This window comes from Lynx canadensis, chromosome A1, assembly GCF_007474595.2.
Source record: "Lynx canadensis isolate LIC74 chromosome A1, mLynCan4.pri.v2, whole genome shotgun sequence".
Lineage (NCBI taxonomy): Eukaryota > Metazoa > Chordata > Mammalia > Carnivora > Felidae > Lynx > Lynx canadensis.
Genome location: NC_044303.2, coordinates 174,530,565 through 174,555,158, shown reverse-complemented (window position 1 = coordinate 174,555,158; position 24,594 = coordinate 174,530,565). Strand labels below are relative to the sequence as shown.

General features: G+C 38.7%; 1 protein-coding gene across 1 annotated transcript in view; it reads left to right on the top strand.

The window, feature by feature from the left end:
* SIMC1 (SUMO interacting motifs containing 1) overlaps window positions 1-24,594 on the top strand; it is an 83,469-nt gene that overhangs the window by 18,368 nt on the left and 40,507 nt on the right. The window contains exons 2-4 of the mRNA XM_030327243.1: window positions 17,666-19,156; window positions 22,974-23,206; window positions 23,951-24,020. Coding sequence (XP_030183103.1) covers window positions 17,666-19,156; window positions 22,974-23,206; window positions 23,951-24,020 — 1,794 coding nt within the window. The remainder of the gene's footprint in view (window positions 1-17,665; window positions 19,157-22,973; window positions 23,207-23,950; window positions 24,021-24,594) is intronic.

The window sequence follows — 24,594 nt, the reverse complement described above, 5'->3', positions numbered from 1 at the left end:
CTGGGTTTTTTTTTTTGTTTGTTTGTTTGTTTGTTTGTTTTTGCTTTTAATAGCATTGTTTTCTGCTCTAATCTTTATTATTTCCTGTCTTCTGCTGGTTTTGGGTTTATTTCCTGTTCTTTCTCCAGCTCTTTAAGGTGTAAGGTTACGTTGTGTATCTGAGACCTTTCTTCCTTCTTTAGGAAGGCCTGGATTGCTATAATCTTCCCTCTTACGACCATCTTTGCTGCATCCCAGAGGTTTTGGTCTTGGTGTTATCATTTCTGTTGGCTTCCATGTACGTTATAATTTCCTTTTTAACTTCTTGGTTAGTCCATTCATTCTTTCTCAGGAGGATGTTCTTTAGTCTCCAAGTGTTTGCTGTCTTTCCAAATTTTTTCTTGTGGTTGATTTCAAGTTTCATAGTGTTGTGGTCTGAAAATATGCATGGTATGATCTCAATCTTTTTGTACTTGTTGAAGGCTGATTTGTGTCTCAGTACATGGTCTATTCTGGAGAACGTTCCATGTGCACTGGAGAAGAATGTATATTCCACTGCTTTAGGATGAAATGTTCTGAATATATCTGTTAAGTCCATCTGGTCCGGTGTCATTTAAAGGCATTGTTTCCTTGTTGATTTTCTGTTTAGATGATCTGTCCATTGTTGTAATTGGGGTGTTGAAGTCCCCTACTATTATGGTATTATTATCAATGAGATTCTTTATGTTTGTAATTAATTGATTTATGAATTTGGGTGCTGTCACATATGGAGCATAAATGTTTACAATTATTAGGTCTTCTTGGTGTATAGACCCCTTAATTATGATATAATGCCCTTCTTCATCTCTTGTTACAGTCTTTAGTTTGAAGTCTAGATTGTCTGATATAAGTATGGCTACTCTGGCTTTATTTTGTCAACCATTAGCATGATAGATGGTTCTCCATCCTCTTATTTTCAATCTGAAGGTATCTTTAGGTCTGAAGTGGGTCTCTTGTAAACAGCATATTGACGGATCTTGTTTTCTTGTCCATTCTGTTACCCAGTGTCTTTTGATTGGAACATTTAGTCCATTGACGTTTAGAGTGAGTACTGAAAGATATAAGTTTATTGCCATTATGTTTCTTATAGAGTTGGAGTTTCTGGTGGTGTTCTCTGGTCCTTTCTAGTCTTTGTTGCTTTTGGTATTTTTTTTTCCCCATCTTTTCTCAGAGAGTCCCCCTTAAAATTTCTTGCAGGGCTGTTTTAGTGGTCATGAACTCCTTTAATTTTTGTTTGGGAAACTTAATCTCTTTCTACTTTGAGTGACAGCCTTGCTGGATAAAGAATTCTTGGCTGCATATTTTTCCAATTCAGCACATTGAATATATCTTGCTACTCCTTTCTGGTCTGCCAAGTTTCTGTGGATACATCTGTTGCAAACCTGATCTGTCTTCCCTTGTAGGTTAAGGATTTTTTTTTTCCCTTGCTGCTTTCATGATTCTTTCCTTGCCTGAGTATTTTGTGAATTTGACCATGACATGCCTTGCTGGTCGGTTTTTGTTGAATCTTATGGGAGTCCTCTGTGCTTCCTGGATTTTGATGTCTGTGTCTTTCCCCAGGTTAGGAAAGTTTTCTGCTATGATTTGCTCACATAACTCTTACCCCTTTTTCTATCTCTTCATCTTCTGGGACCCCTATGATTCTGATGTTGTTCTTTTTTAATGAGTCACTGGTTGCTCTAATTCTTAAATCGTGTTCTTTTGCCTTAGTCTCCCTCTTTTTTTCTGCTTCATTATTCTCTATAAGTTTGTCCTCTACATTGCTGTTTTGCCTCACCCATCCTTGCCACCGTGGCATCCATTCGAGATTGCAGCTCAGTTATAGCATTTTTTATTTCATCCTGACTAGTTTTTACTTCTTTTATCTCCGCAGAAAGGGATTCTAATCTATTTTCGACCCCAGCTAGTATTCTTATTATCATGATTCTAAATTCTGGTTCAGACATCTTGTATCTGTGTCGATTAAGTCCCTGGCTTTCGTTTCTTCCTGCTCTTTCTCTTGGGGTGAATTCCATTGTTTTGTCATTTTGAAGGGAGAAAGGAATTGATAAGGTAATAAAAAAAATTAAAATTAAAAATAACACACACACAAAAATCAAATAAATGATGCTAGATTCTAGGTGTGTTTTGGTCTGGTTATTGAAAGGAGCTTGATAGATTAGAGGAAAAAAAGTGGGAAAAAGGAAAACGTTTGAAAATTTGTGAAACTGAATACAATGAAATAGAATAAAATGAAATTATGGAAGTAAAATAGAATTTGAAAAACTTATCAAAAAAGTAAGATATATAGTAGAAAAAATAAAAATATTTTTAATAAGAATTGAAAATAAAAATAGATTTTTTTCTGTATTCAAGAAAAAGAAGAAACGAAGAAGAAGAAAAAAGAAAATTGAATAGATAGACCAGCAAACAGACTGAAATACGATTGAAATTACATCAGTTTCCTCTAGAAGTGAAACTGTGAAGCCCTTTATAGTCATAAACTAGGCAGGTGGAGAGATTTGTGGTGTACGTGAAGAGTGAGTTTGGCACAGTTGGCCAGGGCTTAGTGTAATGGTCCCCTTCTCTACTAAATGGCACTGTGTAGCTTATTGGGGTGGATTGTTGTGGCACTTCTGGGTGGGTATGCACATGCACGGAGGGGTGAAAATGGCATCACCCAGCTACTCAGTCTCTAGTATTGGAACTCTGCTCTCCCCGACCAGCAATCATGCACCCATCCTTTCTCTCCAGTTTCCATCCACTCCCCGCTTTTACACTGTCTGTGACCATGCCGTCAGGTTGCCAGGAGGCACCTCCCTCCTGAGTTTTCTCTCAAAAGCAGCTGTGTTTCCCCACCCCTCACTTCTGAGGGACTGCAGCTTTGACCCTTTCTGACTGTCTGCAGCAGTGTCTCACCGAGCAATGCCTGGATGCCGGCCACATCCAGGAATGTTCGTGGGACCGTGCTGCTGCCGATGCCCAGAGACTGTGGCTGGATGCCAGCCCACCCCAGAAAAAGTTCATGCAGTCATGTAACAGCAGTGTTTCAGGGGTTTTGGAAAATCACAACACACATCTGGCACCAGGCTTCACCCTTAATGACCTTGTTCCGGCACCAGCAGATGTGGTTGTTCTCTAGGGTCTGCTGGGACCAGGTGGCTGCACAGCCTCTACCAAATATCTTTCCAGCAGTGGAACCACTTCTCCCTGTGTGGCCTGAGAACTTCCCAGACCCCACTCTGTTTCTAGGGATTTACCCTTCCCACCAGAGCACCACCAGGTATTGAGCTGCAGAGTTTCAGACTCTGTGCTCCCCCTGTTTATAGAGTCTTAATGGAATTTAAACCCTCTCCTTTCTCCTTTCTCCCTTTTTAGTTCAGTCCCTGTGGCTGTTTCCACTTTTCCACTTTCCCTCCAGCTGCTTTGGTTGGGGGGGGATGCTTTTCCTGAACTCTCCCCCTGTCCCCATCCTCTCTCTGTAAGTAAAAACACCTCCCTGCCCTCTGCGGCCTTTCTCTCACCTAGTTCACCTCTCCACACCGCATACCTACTGAGTTCTGTGGTTCAAGTTGTGCAGATTGTTGTGTTAATCCTCAAGTCAGTTTTCTAGGTATGCAGAATGGTTTAGTATTGATCTGGCTGTATTTCATGAACGCAAGACACAAAAAAACTTCCGTGCTGTTCGGCCATATTGGCTACTCCCCTACACTGCAAAATATTAAAGGGGATTCTTTTAGTAGAAAGGAGTGACACTATAAAGATAATAAAAAAGCAGTAAATATGAACACTTCTGTAAAAACTCAATCAAGGAACTCACAAAATGAAAGGATATAAAATAGGAGACCATATACCTAAAATGTGGGGGAAGGAGAGGAGTAAAGGATAGGCTCAAACTTAAGCAGCCATCGAATTAATATAGACTGCTATATGCAGAAGAGGTTATGTAGAAACCTACTGGTAACCATATATCAAAAGCTAATGAATACACAAAGAATAAACAGAAAGAAATCCAAGTATATCACTAAAGAAAATAAGCCATGAAAGAAAGACAAGAAAGGATCAGAGAAAATCTTTAGAAACAACCACAAAACAAATACTAAAATGCCAGTAATTACATATCTATCAATAATTACTTTGAATGGAAATGGGCTAAATGCTCCAATCAAAAGACATAAGGTAACAGGGGGGAAAAAAAGACATGGGGTGACAGATTGGATAAAAAAAACAAGACCCATCTATATACTGCCTACAAGAGGCTCCTTTTAGACCTAAAGACACCTGCACATTGAAAGTTAGATGACGGAAAAACACCTATCATGCAAATGGATGTCAAAAGAAAACTGGGTTAGTAATACTTAGATCTGACAATATAGACTGTAAAACAAAGACTGTAACAAGAGACCAAAAAGGACACTATATAATAATAGGACAATCCAACAAGAAGATATAACAGTTGTAAATATCTGTGCACCCAACATAGGACCACCCAAACACATACAACAGTTAATAACAAACGTAAAGGAACTAGTCAATAATATTACAATAATAGTAGGGGACTTTAACACAACACTTACATCAATGGCAGATCATCTAAACAGAAAATCAACAGGGAAACAATGGCTTTGAATGACACACTGGAACAGATGGATTTAACAGATATATTCAGAGCATCCCATCCTAAAACAGCAGAATACACATTCTTTTCAAGTACACATGGAACATGCTCCAGAATAGATCATATATTAGCCCACAAAACAAGCCTCAAATTCAAGATCGAAGTCATACCATGCATCTTTTCTTACCACAACACTATGAATCTAGAAGTCAACCACAAGAAAAATCGGGAAAGACCACAAATACATGAAGATTAAATAACCTGCTACTAAACAATGAATGGGTCAACCAGGAAATAAAGGAAGAAATAAACAAGTACATGGAAACAAATAAAAGTGAAAACACAATGGTCCAATACCTTTGGGATGCAGCAGAAGTGGCTCTAAGAAGGAAATTTATAGCAATACAGACCTACATCAAGAAGCAAGAAAAATCTGAAATAAACAACCCAACCTTAACACCTACAGGAGCTAGAAAAAGAAGAACAAACAAAAGCCAAACAAGCAGAAGGAAGGAAATAATAAAGATTAGAGCAGAAATAAGTGGTATAGAAACCAAAACCAAACAAACAGAACGGATCAGTGAAATCAGCTGGTTCTTTGAAAAAAATGAAGAAAATTGATAAACCTCTAGCCAGACTTATAAAGAGAAATGACTCAAATTAAAATCACGAATGAGAGAGGAGAGATAACAACCAACACCACAGAAATACAATCACAAGAGAACATTATGAAAAACTATATGCCAACAAATTAGACAACCTAGAAGAAATAAATTCCTAGAAACATATAACCTGCCAAAATTGAAGCAGGAAGAAATAGAAATTTTGAACAGACTTGTTTAACCAGCAAAGAAGTTGAATCAGTAATCAAAAATCTCCCAACAAACAAAAGTCCAGGACCAGATGGCTTTGCGGGCTAATTCTACCAAACATTTAAAGAAGAGTTAATACCTGCTCTTCTCAAACTATTCCAAAATATAGAAAAGAGGAAAACCCAAATTCATTCTATGAGGCCAGCATTACCCTGATACCAAAACCGGATAAAGACACCACTAAAAGAGCTACAGTTGAATATCCCTGATGAACGTAGATACAAAAATCCTCAACAAAATACTAGGAAACTGGATTCAACAATACATTAAAAATACCATTCACCACCATCAAGTGGGTTTAATTCCTGGGTTGCAAGGGTGGTTCAATATTTGCAAATCAATCAACATGATACATCACATCAGTAAGAGAAGGATAAGAACCATATTATCATTTCAGTAGACAGAGAAAAAGCATTTGACAATGTACAACATCCATTCCTGACAAAATCCTCAACAAGTAAGTTTAAAGGGAACATGCCTCAACATAATGCCATATATGAAAACCCACAGCTAACATCATCTTGACTGGGGAAAAACTTAGAGCTTTTCCCCTAAGGTAAGGAACAGAATAAGGATGTCCACTCTCCCCACTTATGTTCTTCATAGTACTGGAAGTCCTAGCCTCAGCAATCAGAGAGAGAGGAAAAGAGAAGAGAAAAAAATGAAAGAAAAGAAAGGGAGAGAGAAAGAGGAGAGGACAGAAGAGAGAAGAGAAAAATAAAGGAAAGAAAGAAAATAAATGCATCCAAATCAGTAAAATCTTTACTATTTGCAGATGACACAATACTATATATAGAAAACCCATAAAACTGCACCCAAAAACTATTAGAACTGATAAGCTCAGTAAAGTCACAGGACACAAAATTAATGTACAGAAATATGTTGCATTTCTATAGACCAAAAATGAAGAAAGAGAAATTAAGAAAACCCCCATTTATGGGGTGCCTGGCTGGCTTGGTCGGGAGAGCGTGTGACTCTTGATCTTGGGGTCATGGATTCAACTCCCATTTTGGGTATACAGCATACTTTAAAAAATATATATCCCGTTTACAATTGCACCAAGAATAATAAGATATCTAGAAATAAACGTAACCAAAGAGGTGAAAGACCTGTACTCTAAAAACTATAAAACACTGGTGACAAAATTGAAGATAGCACAAAGAAATGGAAAGACATTCCATGCTCAGAGATTGGAAGAACAAATATTGTTAAAATATCTGTACTACCCAAAGCAATCTACACATTCAATGCAATCTGTATCAAAATACCAACAGCATTTTTTGACAGGACTGGGACAAACAATTCTAAAATTTGTATGGAACCACAAAAGACCCTGAATAGCCAAAGCAATCTTGAGAAAGAAAAGCAAAGCTGGGGCATCACAATTTCAGACTTCAAGTTATATTACAAAGCTGAAGTGTTCAGGTCTCACGTTTATGTCCTTAATCCATCTTGTGTTTATTTTTGTGTATAGTGTAAGAAAGTGGTCCAGTTTCTTTTGCATGTTGCTGTCCAGTTTTCCCAGCACGATTTGCTGAAGAGACTTTTTCCCATTGCATATTCTTTGCTGCTTTGTCAAATATTAGTTGACCATATAGGTGTGTGTTTATTTCTGGGTTTTCTGTTATGTTCTGTTGATCTATGTCTCTGTTGTGCCAGTGCCATATTGTTTTGGTGAAATATCAACTAAATAAATGGAGGAATATTGCACGTTTGTGGTTAGAAAGACTCGATATTGTCAAGATGTCAGTTCTTATAAATTTGGTCAATAGATTCAACACAATCCCAGTCAAAATCCTAGCAAGTTATTTTGTAGATATTAATAAGGTGATTGAAGTTTATAGGGAGAGGCAAAAGACTGCAAATAGCCTATCCAATATTGAAGGAGAAGAACAGAGGACTGCCACTACCTAACTTCAAGACTTACTACAAATTACAGTAGCCAAGACAGTGTAAGAAGAATAGACAAATAGGTCAGTGGAACAAAATTGAAAGCCCAGAAATATACCCACATTAATATAGTAAGCTGATTTTTGACAAAGGAGCAAAAGTAATTCAATGGAGCAAAGATAGTCTTTTCAACAAATGGTGCTGGAACAACCGGACATTCAGATGCAAAGAAAAGAATCTAGACAAACATCTTACACCCTCAGCAAAAATTAACTCAAAATAGATCATAGACCTAAAAGTAAAATGTGAGACTATAAAACTCCTAAAAGATAAAGTAGAAAAAACCTACATGACTTTGGGCAGTGACTTTTTAGATACAACACTGAAGACACAATCCATGAAAGAAATAATTGCTAAGCTGAATTTCATCAAAATTAAAAACTGCTCTGCGAAAGACCACATCAAGAGAATGAGAAGACAGGCCACGGACTGGGAGAAGACGTATGCAAAAGACACATATGAGAAAAGACTGTTATCAAAAATATACAAAGAACTCTTAAAACTCAATAAGAAAATGAACAATCCAATTTAAAAATGGCAAAATATCTGGGGCACCTGGGTGGCTCAGTGGGTTAAGAAGCATCTGACTCTTGATTTCAGCTCGGGTCATGATCTCACAGTTTGTGAATTCTGACAGCATGGAGCCTGCTTGGGATTCTGTCTCCTTCTTTCTCTGCCCCTCCCTTGCTTGCTCTCTATCTCCCTCTTTCAAAATAAATAAAAATAAACTTCAAATAAAATGGCAAAACACCTAAACAGACACCTCACCCAAGAAAGTATACAGATGGCAAGTAAGCATATGAAAAGATGTTCAACAACATATGTCATTAGGAAATTGCAAATTAAAACAAGGATGAGATATTACTACATTTGGATTTTAGAATAGCCAAAATCCAAAATACTGATTACACCAAATACTGGTGAAGATATATAGTAAAGGGAACTCTCATTAACTACTGCTGGGAATGCAAAATGGTACAGTCACTTTGGAAAACATTTCAGTTTCTTACAAAACTAAACATATTCTTACCATAAGATCCAGCAATCGTGGTCCTTAGTATTTACCCAGATGAACTGAAAATTTATGTCCACACAAAAACCTGCACACAGATATTTATAGCAGCTTTATTTATAATTACCAAAACTGGGAAGCAACTAAGATGTTCATCAGTAAGTGAATGGATAAGTAAACTGTGGTACATCCAGACACTGGGATATTATTCGTTGCTAAAAAGAAATGAGCTATCTAGTCTTAAAAAGACATGGAGGAAACTTAAGTGCATATTACTAAGGGAAAGAAGCCAATCTGAAAAGGTTACCTACTCTGTGATTCCAACAACATGACATTCTGGAGAAGTCAAAACTATGGAGATAGTGAAAAGTTAGATCAGTGGTTGCTGGAGGTTAGTGGGAAGGGAAAGAAATAGGAGGAACTAATATTAAGGGTTTTCCAGGCATGTCATTATACATTTGTCAAACCCCATAGAATGTACAACACCAAGAGTGAACCCTAATGTAAACCATGGACTTTGCGTAATGATAATGGGTCAATGTTGATTCATCAGTTGTAACCAATGTGCCGTGGTGGTATTGGATGCCGATAGTGAGGGAGATTGTATGTGGGGAGAGGAGTACATGGGAATGCTCTGAAGTTTTTCGATTTTGCTGTGAACCTAAAGCTGCTTTAAAAACTAAAGTTTTATTAATTTACATAAAAGTTACATGTACTGAGGTGCCTGGGTAGCTCAGTTGGTTGAGCATCTGACTTCAGCTCAGGCCATGATCTTGCAGTTCCTGAGTTGGAGCCACACAATGGGCTTGCTGCTGTCAGTGCAGAGTCCACTAAGCTCTGCACTGTCCCCCATTCTCTCTGCTCCTCCCCCACTTGCACTCTCTCAAAAAATAAACATTTAAAAAAAAAGTTATACGTACCAATCCAAGAAATTCAAATACTCTAAGGTAGCGTTAGTCCCCGGCTCATTATTTGCCAGTTTTTCTGGCTTTCGTCACGTTTTTAAAGTTGTTTGTTTTTAATTTCAGCCTTATTGAGGTGTAATTCAATTGAAGTGTAAATAACATTATAAGATATTTAAAGTATACATTGCGGTGATTTGACATACATATATATTGTGAAAGGCTTCCCTCCATTTGTTAATTAGCAACACTTTTATTTTCTTAATCAAAATTTCACACATTATAATTAAACTTTACTGTCATTCTGTCCCATTTTCTAAAAATCCTCAGCATTTTAAATGAACAGATTAACGTAGAAAGATTTGCTATCGGGGCGCCTGGGTGGCGCAGTCGGTTAGGCGTCCGACTTCAGCCAGGTCACGATCTCGCGGTCCGTGAGTTCGAGCCCCGCATCGGGCTCTGGGCTGATGGCTCAGAGCCTGGAGCCTGTTTCCGATTCTGTGTCTCCCTTTCTCTCTGCCCCTCCCCCATTCATGCTCTGTCTCTCTCTGTCCCAAAAATAAATAAACGTTGAAAAAAAAAAAAAAAAAGAAAGATTTGCTATCCTACAGTGCTGCATCTTTCTACACGATAGTGGTAGAATAGTGTTTTCATGAATTTAGACATTTAGGATCCTTACTTAAATGGGCTTTTTTAAAGTTTTCTTCACGTGGGTCTTGAAATTTCCTAAGAAGTTTACTCCACAGACTTTTTAACTTTCTTTTTTTTTTAAACATGTGTATAGGTGTGCATGAATGATTCATTCAGTAAGTGTCTGACTCTTGGTTTCAGCTCAGATCATGATCCCACGGTTTGTGAATTTAGGCCCCACGTCAGACTCTGCCCTGGCAAGTGCAGAGCCTGTTTGGGATTCACTCTCTCTGCCTCTCTCTCTGTCTCTCTCCTTCCCTCCCTCCTTCCCCCCACTCTTTCTCTCAAAATAGATAAGTAAACTTAAAAAAAAATATGTGTATATAGATATACATTGCACGCACGCACACACACACGGCGGCAGGGGAGGGAATGTATAAAGCAAACATATAGTAGAACAAATTAAGTTAAAGCCCATGCAGCCATATTGCCTGTATTATAAAAGTTGTGGATATGTTTCTTTGTTCAACGTATGTTCTACCTCCATGCCTTGCCACCCTCCTCCTCCCAACTACTTCCTAATTTTCATGATGATCACTTGCTTTTCGCTATAGTTTTACTATATGTGTGTATCTAAACAATATAGTTTGCTTCTGCCTATTTTTGGACTTTATATGAACGGAATCTAAATGAAAACGCTATTTCTCTGTTCACATTATTTCTGATACCAAACGTGTGGGGAGTTTTTCCTTATAATAACTAATTCTCCAACTCTGGACATCACTGAGTGTCCCTACAGTTTCACTCAATTCTGATACTGCCTGGAATTAGTGCAGAACCCACAGGTTAAGGGCTCAGTCCCACATGACTGCCCCCCATACAGATGCCAGTCACAAGTAGTTGGGCCCCTAGTTACCCACTATTCTGTCCAACTTGGCTATAAATTGGGGGTTCCCATAACCCCCTTCCAAAGTTTTGATAATAACAGCTCACAGAACTCAGGGAAACACCTTACTTACTATTACTACTTTATTATAAAGGATGCAAGTGAACAGCCAGATAAAGAGGTACATAGGGCAAGGTCCAGAAGGGTCCCGAGTGCAGGAGCTTCTGACCCCCTGGAGTTTGAGGTACACCTCCCTACTGGTATGTGGATGTATTCACCAACCTGGAAGCTCTCCAAACTGTTGCTTAGGATTTTTATGGATGTTCCATGACATGAGTCTTGTTGATTAAAATCGTTAGCCATTGGTGATTAACTCAATCTCCAGCTCCTCTCCCCTCCCCAGAGACTGAAGAAGTAGGGCTGAAAATTCTAACCCTCTAAACGCCTGGTTGGTTCCTCTGACAACTAGCCCCAATCCTGAAGCTGTGTAGGGGTTTTCAGTCATTAGCAAACTCAAGTATGGTTGAAAGGGACTTATGAATAACAAAAGACAGTCCTCTTACCCTATCACTCAGCAAATTACAGGGGTTTACTGGAGTTCTGCTGGGAACCAGGGATAAGGGCCAAGACAGTAGTCCCCTCCTTTCTTCAGTTTCACTTTCTGAGGTTTCAGTGACCCAGGGTCAGGTGCAGTTTCTAAGACAATGACCCCCTTCTGACATATCATTAGAAGGTCCATAGTAGCCTAACACTTCATCACAACGCCTACATCCACCATTCACCTCACTCATCTCATCACATAGGCATTTTATCATCTCACATCATCACAAAAAGGATGAGTATAGTACAAGAAGTTATTTTGAGACAGAAACCACAATCACATAACTTTTATTATAGTATATTGTTATAATTGTTTCCTCTTATGAGTTACGGTCATTAATCTTTTACTTTGCCTAATTTAAAAATTAAATTTATCATAGGAATGTATGCATAGGAGAAAACATGTAGGGTTCAGTATCATCTGCGATTTTACACCTTCACTGAGGGTCTTGGAAAGTATCCCCTCTGGACAAGGGGGGACTACTGTATATCACAATGTCACAGAATCATATTGTATGTTATTCTCTTTTGTTTTTCTTTTAGCTTCAATATTATGTTTATAAAATTAATCACTGTTGGGGTGCCTGGCTGGCTCAGTCAGTAGAGTGTGCAACTCTTGATCTCCGTGTTGTAAGTTCAAGCCCCAAGTTGGGTGTAGAGATTACTTTAAAAAAATAAAATCTTCTAAAACAATTAATGTTATTGCATGTGCCTTTAATTAGTCATTTTCTTCTCTACATACTATTCCCAAGTCAGTCACTGCCAAGTTCCTTCCAGTTTGTGGCTTGTTTTACAATTTTAAGGTACTTTTGATAAACAGTAAGTCCTAATTTTGATGTAGTCAAATATTCTTTTATGGTTTACCCTTTGTATCTTAAGAAATTCTTCCTTACACAAATATTATAAAGATGTTCTCTTGTTTTTTTTCCTAAAAATAATTTAATTGGGTTTTTCATTTCTTTAATAAATCTGAAATTGATTTATAATTTTGGCATGAAGTTAAGATCTGATTTCATTTTTCTCCCTGAATGGGTAGTGGTACCATTTAAAGTTCCATCCTTTTCTTCATAATCTTTTTTTTTTAAACACTTTTTATTTTAATTTTTTTTTAACGTTTATTTATTTTGAGACAGAGAGAGACAGAGCATGAACGGGGGAGGGTCAGAGAGAGAGGGAGACACAGAATCCGAAGCAGGCTCCAGGCTCTGAGCCATCAGCCCAGAGCCCGACGCGGGGCTCGAACTCACAGACCGCGAGATCGTGACCTGAGTTGAAGTCGGACGCTTAACCGACTGAGCCACCCAGGCGCCCCATTCTTCATAATCTTTAATACCACCTCTGACATAAATCAAATTTTTCTAAATGTATGGGTCTGTTTGTAAACTTGCTCTTCTGTCCATTTATCTGTTTGACTATCTAGTGCCAATACCACACTGTCTTCTTCAGAATTGTCTTGGCTATTCTTGGTCTTTTGTTTTTCCTTTCAAATTTTATTTTATTTTATTATTTTTAAATTTTTTAATGTTTATTCATTTTTGAAAGACAGAGCACAAGCAGGGGTGGGGCAGAGAGAGAGGGAGACACAGAATCTGAAGCAGGCTCTAGGCTCTGAGCTGTCAGTACAGAGCCCTATGCAGGGCTCAAACTCACGAACTGTGAGATCATGACCTGAGCCAAAGTCGGATGCTCAGCCAACTGAGCCACCCAGGCGCCCCTTTCCTTTCAAATTTTAGAGTTAACTTCTAAGTTCCTCAGTAAAACCTGCTTAGACATTGAGATGGTACTGAATTTGTATGTCAGTTTGGGGAGGATGGCATATTTATTACATCGCGTCTTCTAATTCATGGACAATGGTATATACTTTCATGTATTTAGGCCTATGTTCGTGTTCTTCAGTATGCTTCCATAATATTTTTTTGCACAGGTCTTGCACATCTCTAGTTAAATTTGTTCCCAGGTACTGCGTTTGTCAGGATAAGCAACGTTATACTGTGGCTTAAAACAAGATTTATTTCCATTCACACTACTACATGCCCATTGCAGGTGGGGTAGAGGAGGAGGGATGTCTGCATATCATAGTCCTGTGGAGACACAGGCTGACAGAGTTGCCATTATCTTGAACATGGACATGAGACAGACACATCAGAAGGAAAAGAAACCTTTGGAGCATCTGCATCCAGAAAGGCCCAGCCCAGGAGTAATACATGTTACTTCCCCTCATAATTTATTGGGCAGAATTAATCACATGACTCCACCTAGTCATGGGATTCAGGAACTACAGTCTACCATGTATCATGGAAATGTTCAGCAACCCACAAAAATAACTACCACATAATAAGTAAACAAACTTTTTTTTTTTAAAGGGGGGGGTCATCTGGGTGGCTCAGTCATTTAAGTGTCAGACTCTTGATTTCAGCTTAGGTTCTGATTTCATGGTGGTGGAATCAAGCCCTGCATTGGGCTCTGTACTGAGTATGGAGCCTGCTTGGGATTTTCTCTCTCCCTCTCTTCCCCTCTCCTGCTCACATGCACGCTCTCTCCCAAAATAAGTAAATAAATGTTAAAAAAAATAACTACCACCTGTAGTGTGTGTGTGCATATGTGCACATGCATGTGTATACAAATATATACAAACAGATTCATATACATGTATATGTTTTTTGTGTTGATATCATATGGATTGCCTAGAATTTTGCCCTAGATGGCATAATTCATATAGAATATAATATGAATGATTTCCCCTGAAGTTGTGAGATGTGGGAGTTATACAACATGAGGCTACTGTTGTTGAAGTATTAAAAAATGTAATTTTTATATCCAACAACCATGATAAATGCTCTTATTCTGATATTTATCTATAGATTCTTTTGAGTTTTTCATGTAAATAATCATATTATTCATGAAGGACAGTTTTATTTTCTAATTTTTACAATTTTTATATCATATTTTCCTGCATTGCATATACAACATTGGTACACTGCTGAATAGAATTAGCAACAGTAAGCATCTTTGATGTGCTTCTGATTTTACAGGGAATGTTTTCAGTGTTTCAGTGTAACATTTACTATATGTGCTTTGGAAATAACTTTTAATAGACAAGTATGTTTTCTTCTATTTCTACTTTGAGGGGTTTTTTTTCCCCTCTTTTTAAGAATGGATGTTGAATGTGTTATCAAATGCTTTTTGGCCTCTTCACATGATCATAGATTTTCTCCTTTATGTGATGAGTTATATTAATTGATTTTTTTTTTTTTTAATGTAAGCTAGCTGTGATTCCTAGGTAAACTCATCTCGGTTGTGCTGGATTTAGTTTAATAGTGTTTTGTTTAGAATTTTTATGTCTGTGTACACAAGTGATATTGACTTATAACATTTCCTTCTTTCAGATTTTGTATCAAGTGTATGCTAAGTCATAATAGGAGTCAGAGGTAGCCCTTCATTTTTTTATACTCTCAAATAACTTGTATAAAAGTAGAATAATTTTTTCCTTGAATTTTTAGCAAAACTAAACAGGTGATTTCTAAAATCACCTTGACCTGGAGTTTTTTGATGGAAAAAATTTCAACTACTGATTTATTTCTTTATTGGTTAAAGGACTATTTTGATTTTTTTCTTTCTTCTTGAGTCAACTTAAAAATGTCTTTTCATTAAGGAAAATCTCAAACATGAAAAATATAGCAAATTGTATAATGATCCCCCATGTACCCATCACCCAGTTTCTTGAGTCAGTTTTGCTAAGCTTTATTTTTCCAGGGATTTATCTGTTTCATCCAAGTTCCCAAGTTTTTTCGACATAAAATTATTCATAACATCTTCTAATCTTTTTTATCTTAAAAACATCTGTAATTTTGTCCTATTTTCATTCTTAATATTGGTTATTTGTGCCTTTGTTCTCAAATTTCTTCTCAGATGTTTGCCAATTTTAATAATCTTTTAGAAGAACAACCTGTAACGTTGTTGCACTTCTCTGCTGTGTTCTCTGTTTCATTCATTTCTGCCCTTGTTATTATTTCCTCTGTTCTGCTTTCTTTGGGGTATTTTTTCCTTTTTCTGCTATCAAAAGGTTTGTGCTTAGCACGTTAATTTTCTTCCATTCCACTTTTCTAATTAAGTGTGTAAGTGTGCATTTTTTTCTACATAGTGATTCTGCATGCCACATTTTAATAACTGGTATTTTTGTTATTGTTCAGTTCTAAAATTTCTCTAATTTGTGATTCCTCCTTTGACCTATTTGCAGTTATATGGAGTTTTTCCTAGTTATTCTTTTGTGCTGCTTCCTAGCCTAATAGTATTTTGGCCTGAGTGATAATCTTTTTGACATTGACTAAGATGTACTTTGACTCCTGGTTTGTGGTCAATTTTTGTAAATATTTCGTGTAATTGTGAATATCTATTCTGAGTCCTTCAGATGAAGCTTACTAAATGTGTTCAAATCTTGGGGTGTACCTGGGTAGCTCAGTCAGTTAAGTGTCCAACTCTTGATTTCAGGTCAGGTCATGATCTCGCAGTTCATGAGTTCAAGCCCTATGTCACACTCTGCACTGACAGTGTAAAGCCTGCTTGGGATTCTCTCTCCCTGCCCCACCCCACCCCCTCTCTTTTTCTCTCTGTCTCTCAAAATAAAAACTTTTAAAAAAGTGTTCAAATCTTTTGTATCCATAATAATTTTTTTGTTTGAGTAATCTGTCAATCAAGAAAGACATGTAAAAGTTTCTTACAATGACTGGATATTCCTTTTTCTCCTTGTATCTGTTTTTGCTTTATGGAGACTGTTATTAGGCATATAGTTTTAAAATTATTATATCTTGATGAAATAAGTCTTTTATTGTACAGTAGCCTCTTTATCTTTAGTAACACTATTTTCCTTGAAATCTAGTTTGTCTGACATTAATATAGGTACACTGGCTTTCTTTTTGGTCAGTTTTTCTTGTTATAACCTCTCCCGTGTTTTTACATTTGTATATAATTTCTCGCTTTTATTAGGTTGGTTGATCAGAGTATCTAGCTAGCCCTTCTGATCAGAAATGGAACTTTTTTTTTTAAATACTGGATTTACTAATACTTCATAGAGAATATTTGCATTCATATTCATCAATGAAATTGATGGATAATTAGGCTATTAATTTTCATCCACACTGAGACAGTTTTGAGAGTTGAAAGGGAGTACAATATTTTAACATGTGTATGGCACAGAGATTGATTTTAGTACCATGGGCAGGTGTCATTAGGGTTTATGAAGTACCTAATCATTTTGGCAAGGAATGGAGGTAAAGATAGGAGGTTTTCCAATAATGAACCTAGTTAGGGCTCAGACTTACACTGTTGGTTTTATAACTGTTATTGCATTACTCTACATATCTGACTATAAGGTAATTATATATTGAATGAAGTTGTACAGAGAAAAAAGGAAACGGACCTGGGTTTGAATGTGTATAATCCTTAGGTAATGACCTAACTCCTCTGAACTCCATTTTCCCCATCTGTGTAATGGAGATTATAAGGCCTACCTGACAGGGATATTGTGAAAGTTAAAGATATGTGCAAGCACTCAACATGTTCTTAGCACATAGTAGATTCTCTTATATTAGCTTACCTTCTTTAGTTTCTGTTGTAAGTAAGTAAGTTGCTTTTCCAAACAAAGGTTGCTTTTTCCCTTGTGACTTAAGGTTGCAATCTTCCCTACTACTCCCCTATTTACCTTGGATCAGAAAAAATTTCCCACTATGCCCTCAGTTATATGCATGTGGCATTTGGATAATTTAAGATGGTATAGAAATTGACAGATTGGGGCGCCTGGGTGGCGCAGTCGGTTAAGCGTCCGACTTCAGCCAGGTCACGATCTCACGGTCCGGGAGTTCGAGCCCCGCGTCAGGCTCTGGGCTGATGGCTCAGAGCCTGGAGCCTGTTTCCGATTCTGTGTCTCCCTCTCTCTCTGCCCCTCCCCCGTTCATGCTCTGTCTCTCTCTGTCCCAAAAATAAATAAACGTTGAAAAAAAAAATTTTTTTTAAGAAATTGACAGATTGACAGTAGCAAAATTTTGACCAAAGGAAATACTAATGCTTATGGTATATAAAATGTATAAATTTTCAGTGAAGTGAAAAGGTAAAATATGATTATCCTTAAAAGCTCAGATGCAGATCTTAGATAAAGCAAAGGCTCCCTTCTTGACCACTTATATTCTCATAATATTTTAACAGGACTTCATTGACTTAACCAGAGAAACCAGACCAAGGGCAAAGGATCGCAATGGACTCTGTGTGATTGACCTGACAAGAACTGAAGAAGAAAATAGACCTATTGCCACTCTTGACTTGACCCTAGAACCTGTTGCTCCTTCCCAGAAGGAGCCAGCCAGTCTTCAGACATGTGCCAGCCTCTCCAGCAAAGAGGTGATGGAAGGGCGGGTAGACAGAAGCTCTCGGCCTGCAGCACGGAGAATCATTAACAGCGATCCTGTGGATTTGGACCTTTTGGAAGAAACCGCATTTGAAGGTCCACAACCTCCTACATCCGTCAGTGGGGACTCTATTTATGCAGCAGAGCCAAATTGCAGCTCAACTGCATTCAAAGGTGACCTTGGCTTCTTGGCAAGCCTACAGCTATCTTCAGATGTTCACTCCCATTCCCCAACAAGCAATAATGGTAGCAGCAGCAATCAGAGGGCACCCTTGCCAACCCCACAGCAAGATGTGCCTTGCCCACCACAAGCCTTGCCATGCCCACTGCGAGCCTTGCCATGCCCGCTGCGAGCCTCACCCTGTCCACCACGAGCCTCCTCGTGCCCACCACGAGCCTTGTCATGCCCACCACAAACCATGCAGTGCCAACTACAAGCTTTGCCTCACCCGCCTCAAGAAGTTCCATGCCCTCCTCAAGAGACGCCATGCCCTCAGCAGAAGTTGCCAAGCCCACCTAAAGACTCATCGTTGCGACCTCAGTACTCACCCAGCCCACCTCAAGACTCACTGTGCCCACCTCAAGACTCTCTGGGCCTACCTCAAGATGTACCAGGCCCACCTCAAAACATATCATATCCACAAGATGTGGCACACTTACAGGATATGCCACAGTCACTGGGAGATGTGCCACAGTCATCAAGAGACACACCACAGTCGCCAGAAGACGTGCCACGGTCACCAAGACATGTGCCACAGTCACCAGTAAGCATGTCACAGTCACCATCAGACATGCCACAGTCACCAGCAGATGCGCCACAGTCACCAGAAAGCGTGCCACGTTCACCTGGAGAAGTCCCACACTTCCCAGGAGATATGTTCCGTTCAGCTGGAGACATGCCTTGCTTGCCAGGAGACATGCTACACTCACTTGGAGATTTGCCTCACTTACGACAAGACTGGCCTGACCCTCCCCAAAATGATATACAGAACCATGACATCCCTATGGATGTCTCAGCTCCATCTTCTCCAAGGTCCTCTCCCAGTCCACAGTCTCCACAGTTTGAAACTTCCTTAGAGAAAGTTCCTTGGCTCTCTGCTACAGAAACACCAGCTAGAAAAGAGAGATCACTGTCAGAGCCTGCTAACCCCGAGTCTGCCCAGGTACAAGCACGAACACCACAAGGTGGGTTATACAGCAGACCATGCCTGCATAGACTGAAGTACTTCTTACGACCTCCAGTGCATCACCTCTTCTTCCAGACACTAATACCAGATAAAGACACAAGAGAGGTGAGCTAATATGTCTTCCCCTAGGGATTAGGTGTCCTTTGTATAGGCCTAGCATAAATATGCATGAAAGAACAGGCCCAGTATAAATTTGATATTTTTATCTTTCCTCCACTTGTGGAACCATCTAGTGTAGTCAGACCTGGGTTCAAATTTCACCCCCACAGTGAAAAACTGGCACTGTAGAAGTCACTTTACCTTTCTGAGCCTTAGCTTCTTTCCTATATGTAAAATGGAGATAAAAACATACCTCACAGGATCATTAAACGACATAACATATGTAAAAGTGTCTGTTAGAGTGTCTGGCTCATTATAGGTCTTCATCAAATGCTTCTCTTCAATTCCTATGCCTTTCCCTTCCTGATGCCCTTATTACAGCTCCCAAATCACAGAAATAGTGAGACCCTTGACACTTCAGTGCTTCCAAAATTATTACTTTCTGACTTTTGAGGAGGAAATTCAGTTTTAAGATTTTAATGGGAGGGGCGCCTGGCTGGCTCAGTCAGTTAAGCAACCAATCTTGATTTCAGCTCAGGTTATGATCTCACAGTTCATGAATTCGAGCCTGACCCCCCTCCCACCCCATCGGGTTCTGCACTGACCGTGCGGAACCTGCTTGGGAGTCTCTGTCTCCTTCTCTCTCTGCCCCTCCCCTCCTCATGAGTGCATGCACACTTCCTCTCTCTCTCTCTCTCTCTCTCTCTCTCTCTCTCAAAAATAAATAAACATTAAAAAAAAGATTTTAATGGAAATGCTACTTCCCATTGGTCTTTATTAAGCTGTGAGAACTAAACCAGATGCTTTTCTTAGCAGATGTAAGAAAAAGTTTGTGGCTAGGTTTTACAATATGAAGCTATTTTTTCATCATCCGTAACCATATTCTCAATGTTAAGAAGACTGGCTTGAGGGGCACCTGTGTGGCTCAGTTGGTTAAGCCTCTGACTCTTGATTTCAGCTCAGGTCATGATCTCACGGTTCATGAGGTCAAACCCCAAGTCAGGCTCTTCACCAACAATGCGGAGCCTGCTTGGAATTCTCTCTCTCTCTCTCTCTCTCTCTCTCTCTCTCTCTCTGCCCCTCTCTGGCTCAGGCTCACTCTCCCTCACAATAAATAAATATATAAACCTTAAAAAAAAAAAAAAAAAAGACTGGCTTGAGGTAGTCCATGAATTCAGAAGGTGCATTCTTGGAGCAATCAGGAATCCCATGTAGCCTGTATCAGACATTCACATCGATTTGGCCTTGAAGATTGAATTTTTTTCTCTCATTTTAATTGTTGTTGTATCTTCTAATACGTTTTATGTCTTCTCTTTCTGAATGACTCTCCCTAACTACCCTAGCTCATTCTCTTTATTCCTGTGGGTTTGCCTCAGGATGGTGATATATCAGTCCATTATCAAGAGCATTTGGAGGACTTGAGAGAGTTTGTGTTTCCTTAGTCAAGGCCGTAGTGCTTTGTAAGTGCTGCACAAAGTAGCGAGGCCACCAGTAGATGCAAATGGGGCACCACATCCCCTTTCTGTGTAAACACAGCTTGGATTATAAGATGGTAGTTAGGCCAAACAAAGGGGATTTTTCTTCCTCATCTTTATTTCTTACCTTAAAGAACTTTGGCCATCTAGAATCCATCTGTAAATCTTTTTGGTCTCTCCTATTATTTCTTTTGGGCTTTTAATAAGTACTTCTTCAACCAGGTCGTATCCCCCCAGAACTTCTTAGCCAGTCCCCACGCTGCCTGCCACCTACCAGCCTTTGGCCTTAACTCCTCTGAGTCTTTCTTTGTTTACTCTAAAATAAGTCATAATGCTCATATCATAAAGTTGTTTGACCTAAAAGTAAATACATAAAGCACAAAGCCACCTTTCAAGGCCTAAAGAAATACTTTATAAGTCTTAGTTCCCCTTAAGTATATGGGCATCAAAAGAATTTGTAAACTTTATCTGCTGTAGATGTCCCCATTTGTAGGCAAGAAATGCATAATATAGGTTCAAATACAGGTAAAGTGCCTCACATGTGAAATAGTCACAAAAGCAATATTGTTTGTTCTTCTCTTCTCTGGCTCTTAATTTTCATTACATGACATGTACAGTATTGGTCTCTGATCAGTGAGATAAAGGGTTACCCTTAGGTGATTTGAGGCATAAGGAAAGCTAACTAGACTTCTCCAGAAGATTTTCTGGAAGGACAGTTCTAGTCATCACTGTTTTACTGTCATATATAAGCTGTCAGACCTTTGGTTGATGTTTTACATTTAATACTTGGGGTGCCTGAGTGGCTCAGTCAGTTGAGCATCCAGCTCTTGATTTTGGCCCAGGTCATGATCCCAGGGTCATGAGATCAAACCCCACATCGGATCTGCACTGGACATGGAGCCTGCTTAAGATTTTCTCGGGGCGCCTGGGTGGCTCAGTCGATTAAGGGTCCGACTTCAGCTCAGGTCATGATCTCGCGGTCCGTGAGTTCGAGCCCCGCGTCGGGCTCTGTGCTGACGGCTCAGAGCCTGGAGCTTGTTTCAGATTCTGTGTCTCCCTCTCTCTCTGACTCTACCCCGTTCATGCTCTGTCTCTCTCTGTCTCAAAAATAAATAAATGTTAAAAAAAAAATTTTTTAAAAAAAAGATTTTCTCTCTCTCTCTTTGCCCCTCTTCCCCACTCGTGCGCGCGCTCTCTCTCGCTCTCTCTCTCTCTGTAAAATTAAAAAAATAATAATAAAGTAAAATAATAAATTTAATACTTATTCTCAGATTTTAAAAATAATACTTGCTGCTCAGTTGCCTTTTTATACATAGGCATTTAAAATCTTTTAATGGGGATTTTTAACAAAAATATATTTATTATTATTGGTTTTGTTGTTGAAAGGTAGTATGAATTTAGAGGGTAGATCTGGGGTTACACCACCCATGTGTGAAACCAGCTTCTGACATTTGTTGCATAACAAGTCCTTACTCTCTAAACCTCAGCTTCCTTATCTACATAATAGGAATAATAATAGTAGTAGTAGGGTTGTGAGAATTAAGATGAGGATAAGTCAAATGTTCAAAAATTATCGTCATTATTGTTATTATATTCTGATGTCAGAAAACTTTTTCATGTTTTTCCTTTTGATTCTGAAAGTAATATGTATCTGTTATGGAAACATACAGAAGAGCGTATAGAGGCAAAACATCTGTAATTCCAGCACCCCAGATAATAGAAAACCACTTTTCATATATTCTCTCCCAGTCTTTATATACATACTTTTGGGAGGTGGGAGGGAAGCAACTTAACATTTACTGTTAACAGTAAATCAATAAAACGGGATCTTATTTTAACAATAAAACATATTTAAAGCATCTTTCGGGCCACCTGGGTGGCTCAATCGGTTAAGCGTCCGACTTCAGCTCAGGTCATGCTCTCACAGTTCGTGAGTTTGAGCCCCATATCAGGCTCTGTGCTGACAGCTCAGAACCTGGAGCCTGCTTGGGATTCTGTGTCTCCCTCTCTTTATCTAAGTATCTGATAATAGTATCACAGCTACCCTATCTTCCCACCTTCACTCCAAAATCTACTTAGGCTAGCTCTTGACTCTTTTGTACTTCTTTTCTGTGCTTTTAGCACAGATGAAATCATATTATATGTAGAACTTTGATTTCTTATTTTTTAACTTAATATAAGTATTTTTCCATGTCGTTGAAAGTTTTTTAGATAAGGCTTTTCAGTCTTTTTATTTTTTATTAATTTTTCAAATGCATGGAAAATTTTGCTGTCTTGAATCTGTTTCAGATCCTGTGTATATATGTCTATAGAAACCTGTTCTAATTGGTTTATTTTTATCTCTACAGAGTAAAAGTCAAAAATTAGAACCCATTCCTCATCGAAGACTAAGAATGGTAACAAACACCATTGAAGAAAATTTTCCCCTGGGGACTGTGCAGTTTTTGATGGACTTTGTGTCACCCCAGCATTACCCACCCAGAGAAATTGTGGCTCACATCATCCAGAAAATCCTGCTCAGTGGCTCTGAGACCGTGGATGTACTGAAGGAGGCCTATATGCTTCTCATGAAAATTCAACAGTATGAACCTTTGATGTTGGTGAATCTCCTAGAGAATCTGGACTCAGGGCAGATCTTGCTCTTGCCTGAGCTTGATTGAGCTAACCAATTAGAGAGGGTGACTTAGTGTATTAGTATTATTTGGATTGCAACTAATGGGAAACCCAATCCAAACTAGCTGTAACAGCTGATAAAAGAGAATTTAATTATTCATTTTACTAGAAGCCTAGGAATAAGACTTAATTCAGTTCAGAATGGTAACCAGGATCCATTTTCCTGCTTTGCTTCTCTCTTGAGGCTCCACATAGTAGTCTTCTCAGCCTCCAGCTTTTATGAGAGAAAGCCCACTTCCTTTATAATCACACAAAAGTTCTGAAATTTAGTCTTGTAGGCTTTAATTGCAATAACATAGGACATGAGCCCATTTTTGAACCAATCACTGAACTGAGGGATAGAATATCATGATTGGCTCAATATACTTCATGGGCTGGGATCCTGGTAGGGTAAAGCTAATGGGCTAATAGTAATAAAGAGTTGATTTCTTCAAAGCAAAATTGGGGTGCTAATGTCTTCCAAAAGAGAAGTGAATACTGGGTAGCAAAAAAACTGAAGTTCTACTACCGTCAGATGACATGGTATCATGTCAAAGGATAGACAAAAGCAGTGAGGATAAGAGGAGGTTTTTTTGTTTCTGTCATCTTCCAGATCCCATCCCTTCTTCCACTATACCCTCTAGAATTCTAATTGATGTCCCTTGAATTTCAGGCTACATCCAGCTAATGCCAAGACAGTGGAGTGGGACTGGAAGCTGCTCACTTATGTCATGGAGGAAGAGGTAACATAACAATTATGAGGGTGTATCTTTTGCATAGGAAGTTTTAACTAGAAACAAAAGTGATGACAAATCTGGTAGTAAAGTCTTTGCCATTATTCCATCCTTATATTCCCACCCTCACCAAAAAACTCCTTTTGAAATGGTATGTGCTGTCTTCCAATTCAAAATTGAGTACCTTCACTTATCCCTCTCCTTCTTGAGATCCCATTGAAAATAATAGTAGATGAATAGTGAAAGATATAAATCCATGGCAATGAAAATAAGGGGAAGGGCAATAGATTTGAATGAAAACTAGAAGAACTAAAGGAAATGTAAGTGTTGACTGGTGAAGCTAGGCAGAGAAAGCCATAGGCTGTAATACATCTAGAGGTGGCTGCAGTCAAGGAGAAAGGAAATCTCCCTTTAGAGTAAAGAGGTTTTCAACTCAGAAACACAATATATACAAGAGGGTTAGAGTCAGATGTGGGCTGTAAATCTGTTGAAAGTTTGCAAATAGAACTGACAGTCTTTCCATTCTTGAGTACAGAAAGTTCAGTCATCAGGTTACCTACCCTTCAGGCAAAAAGTCAGAGGA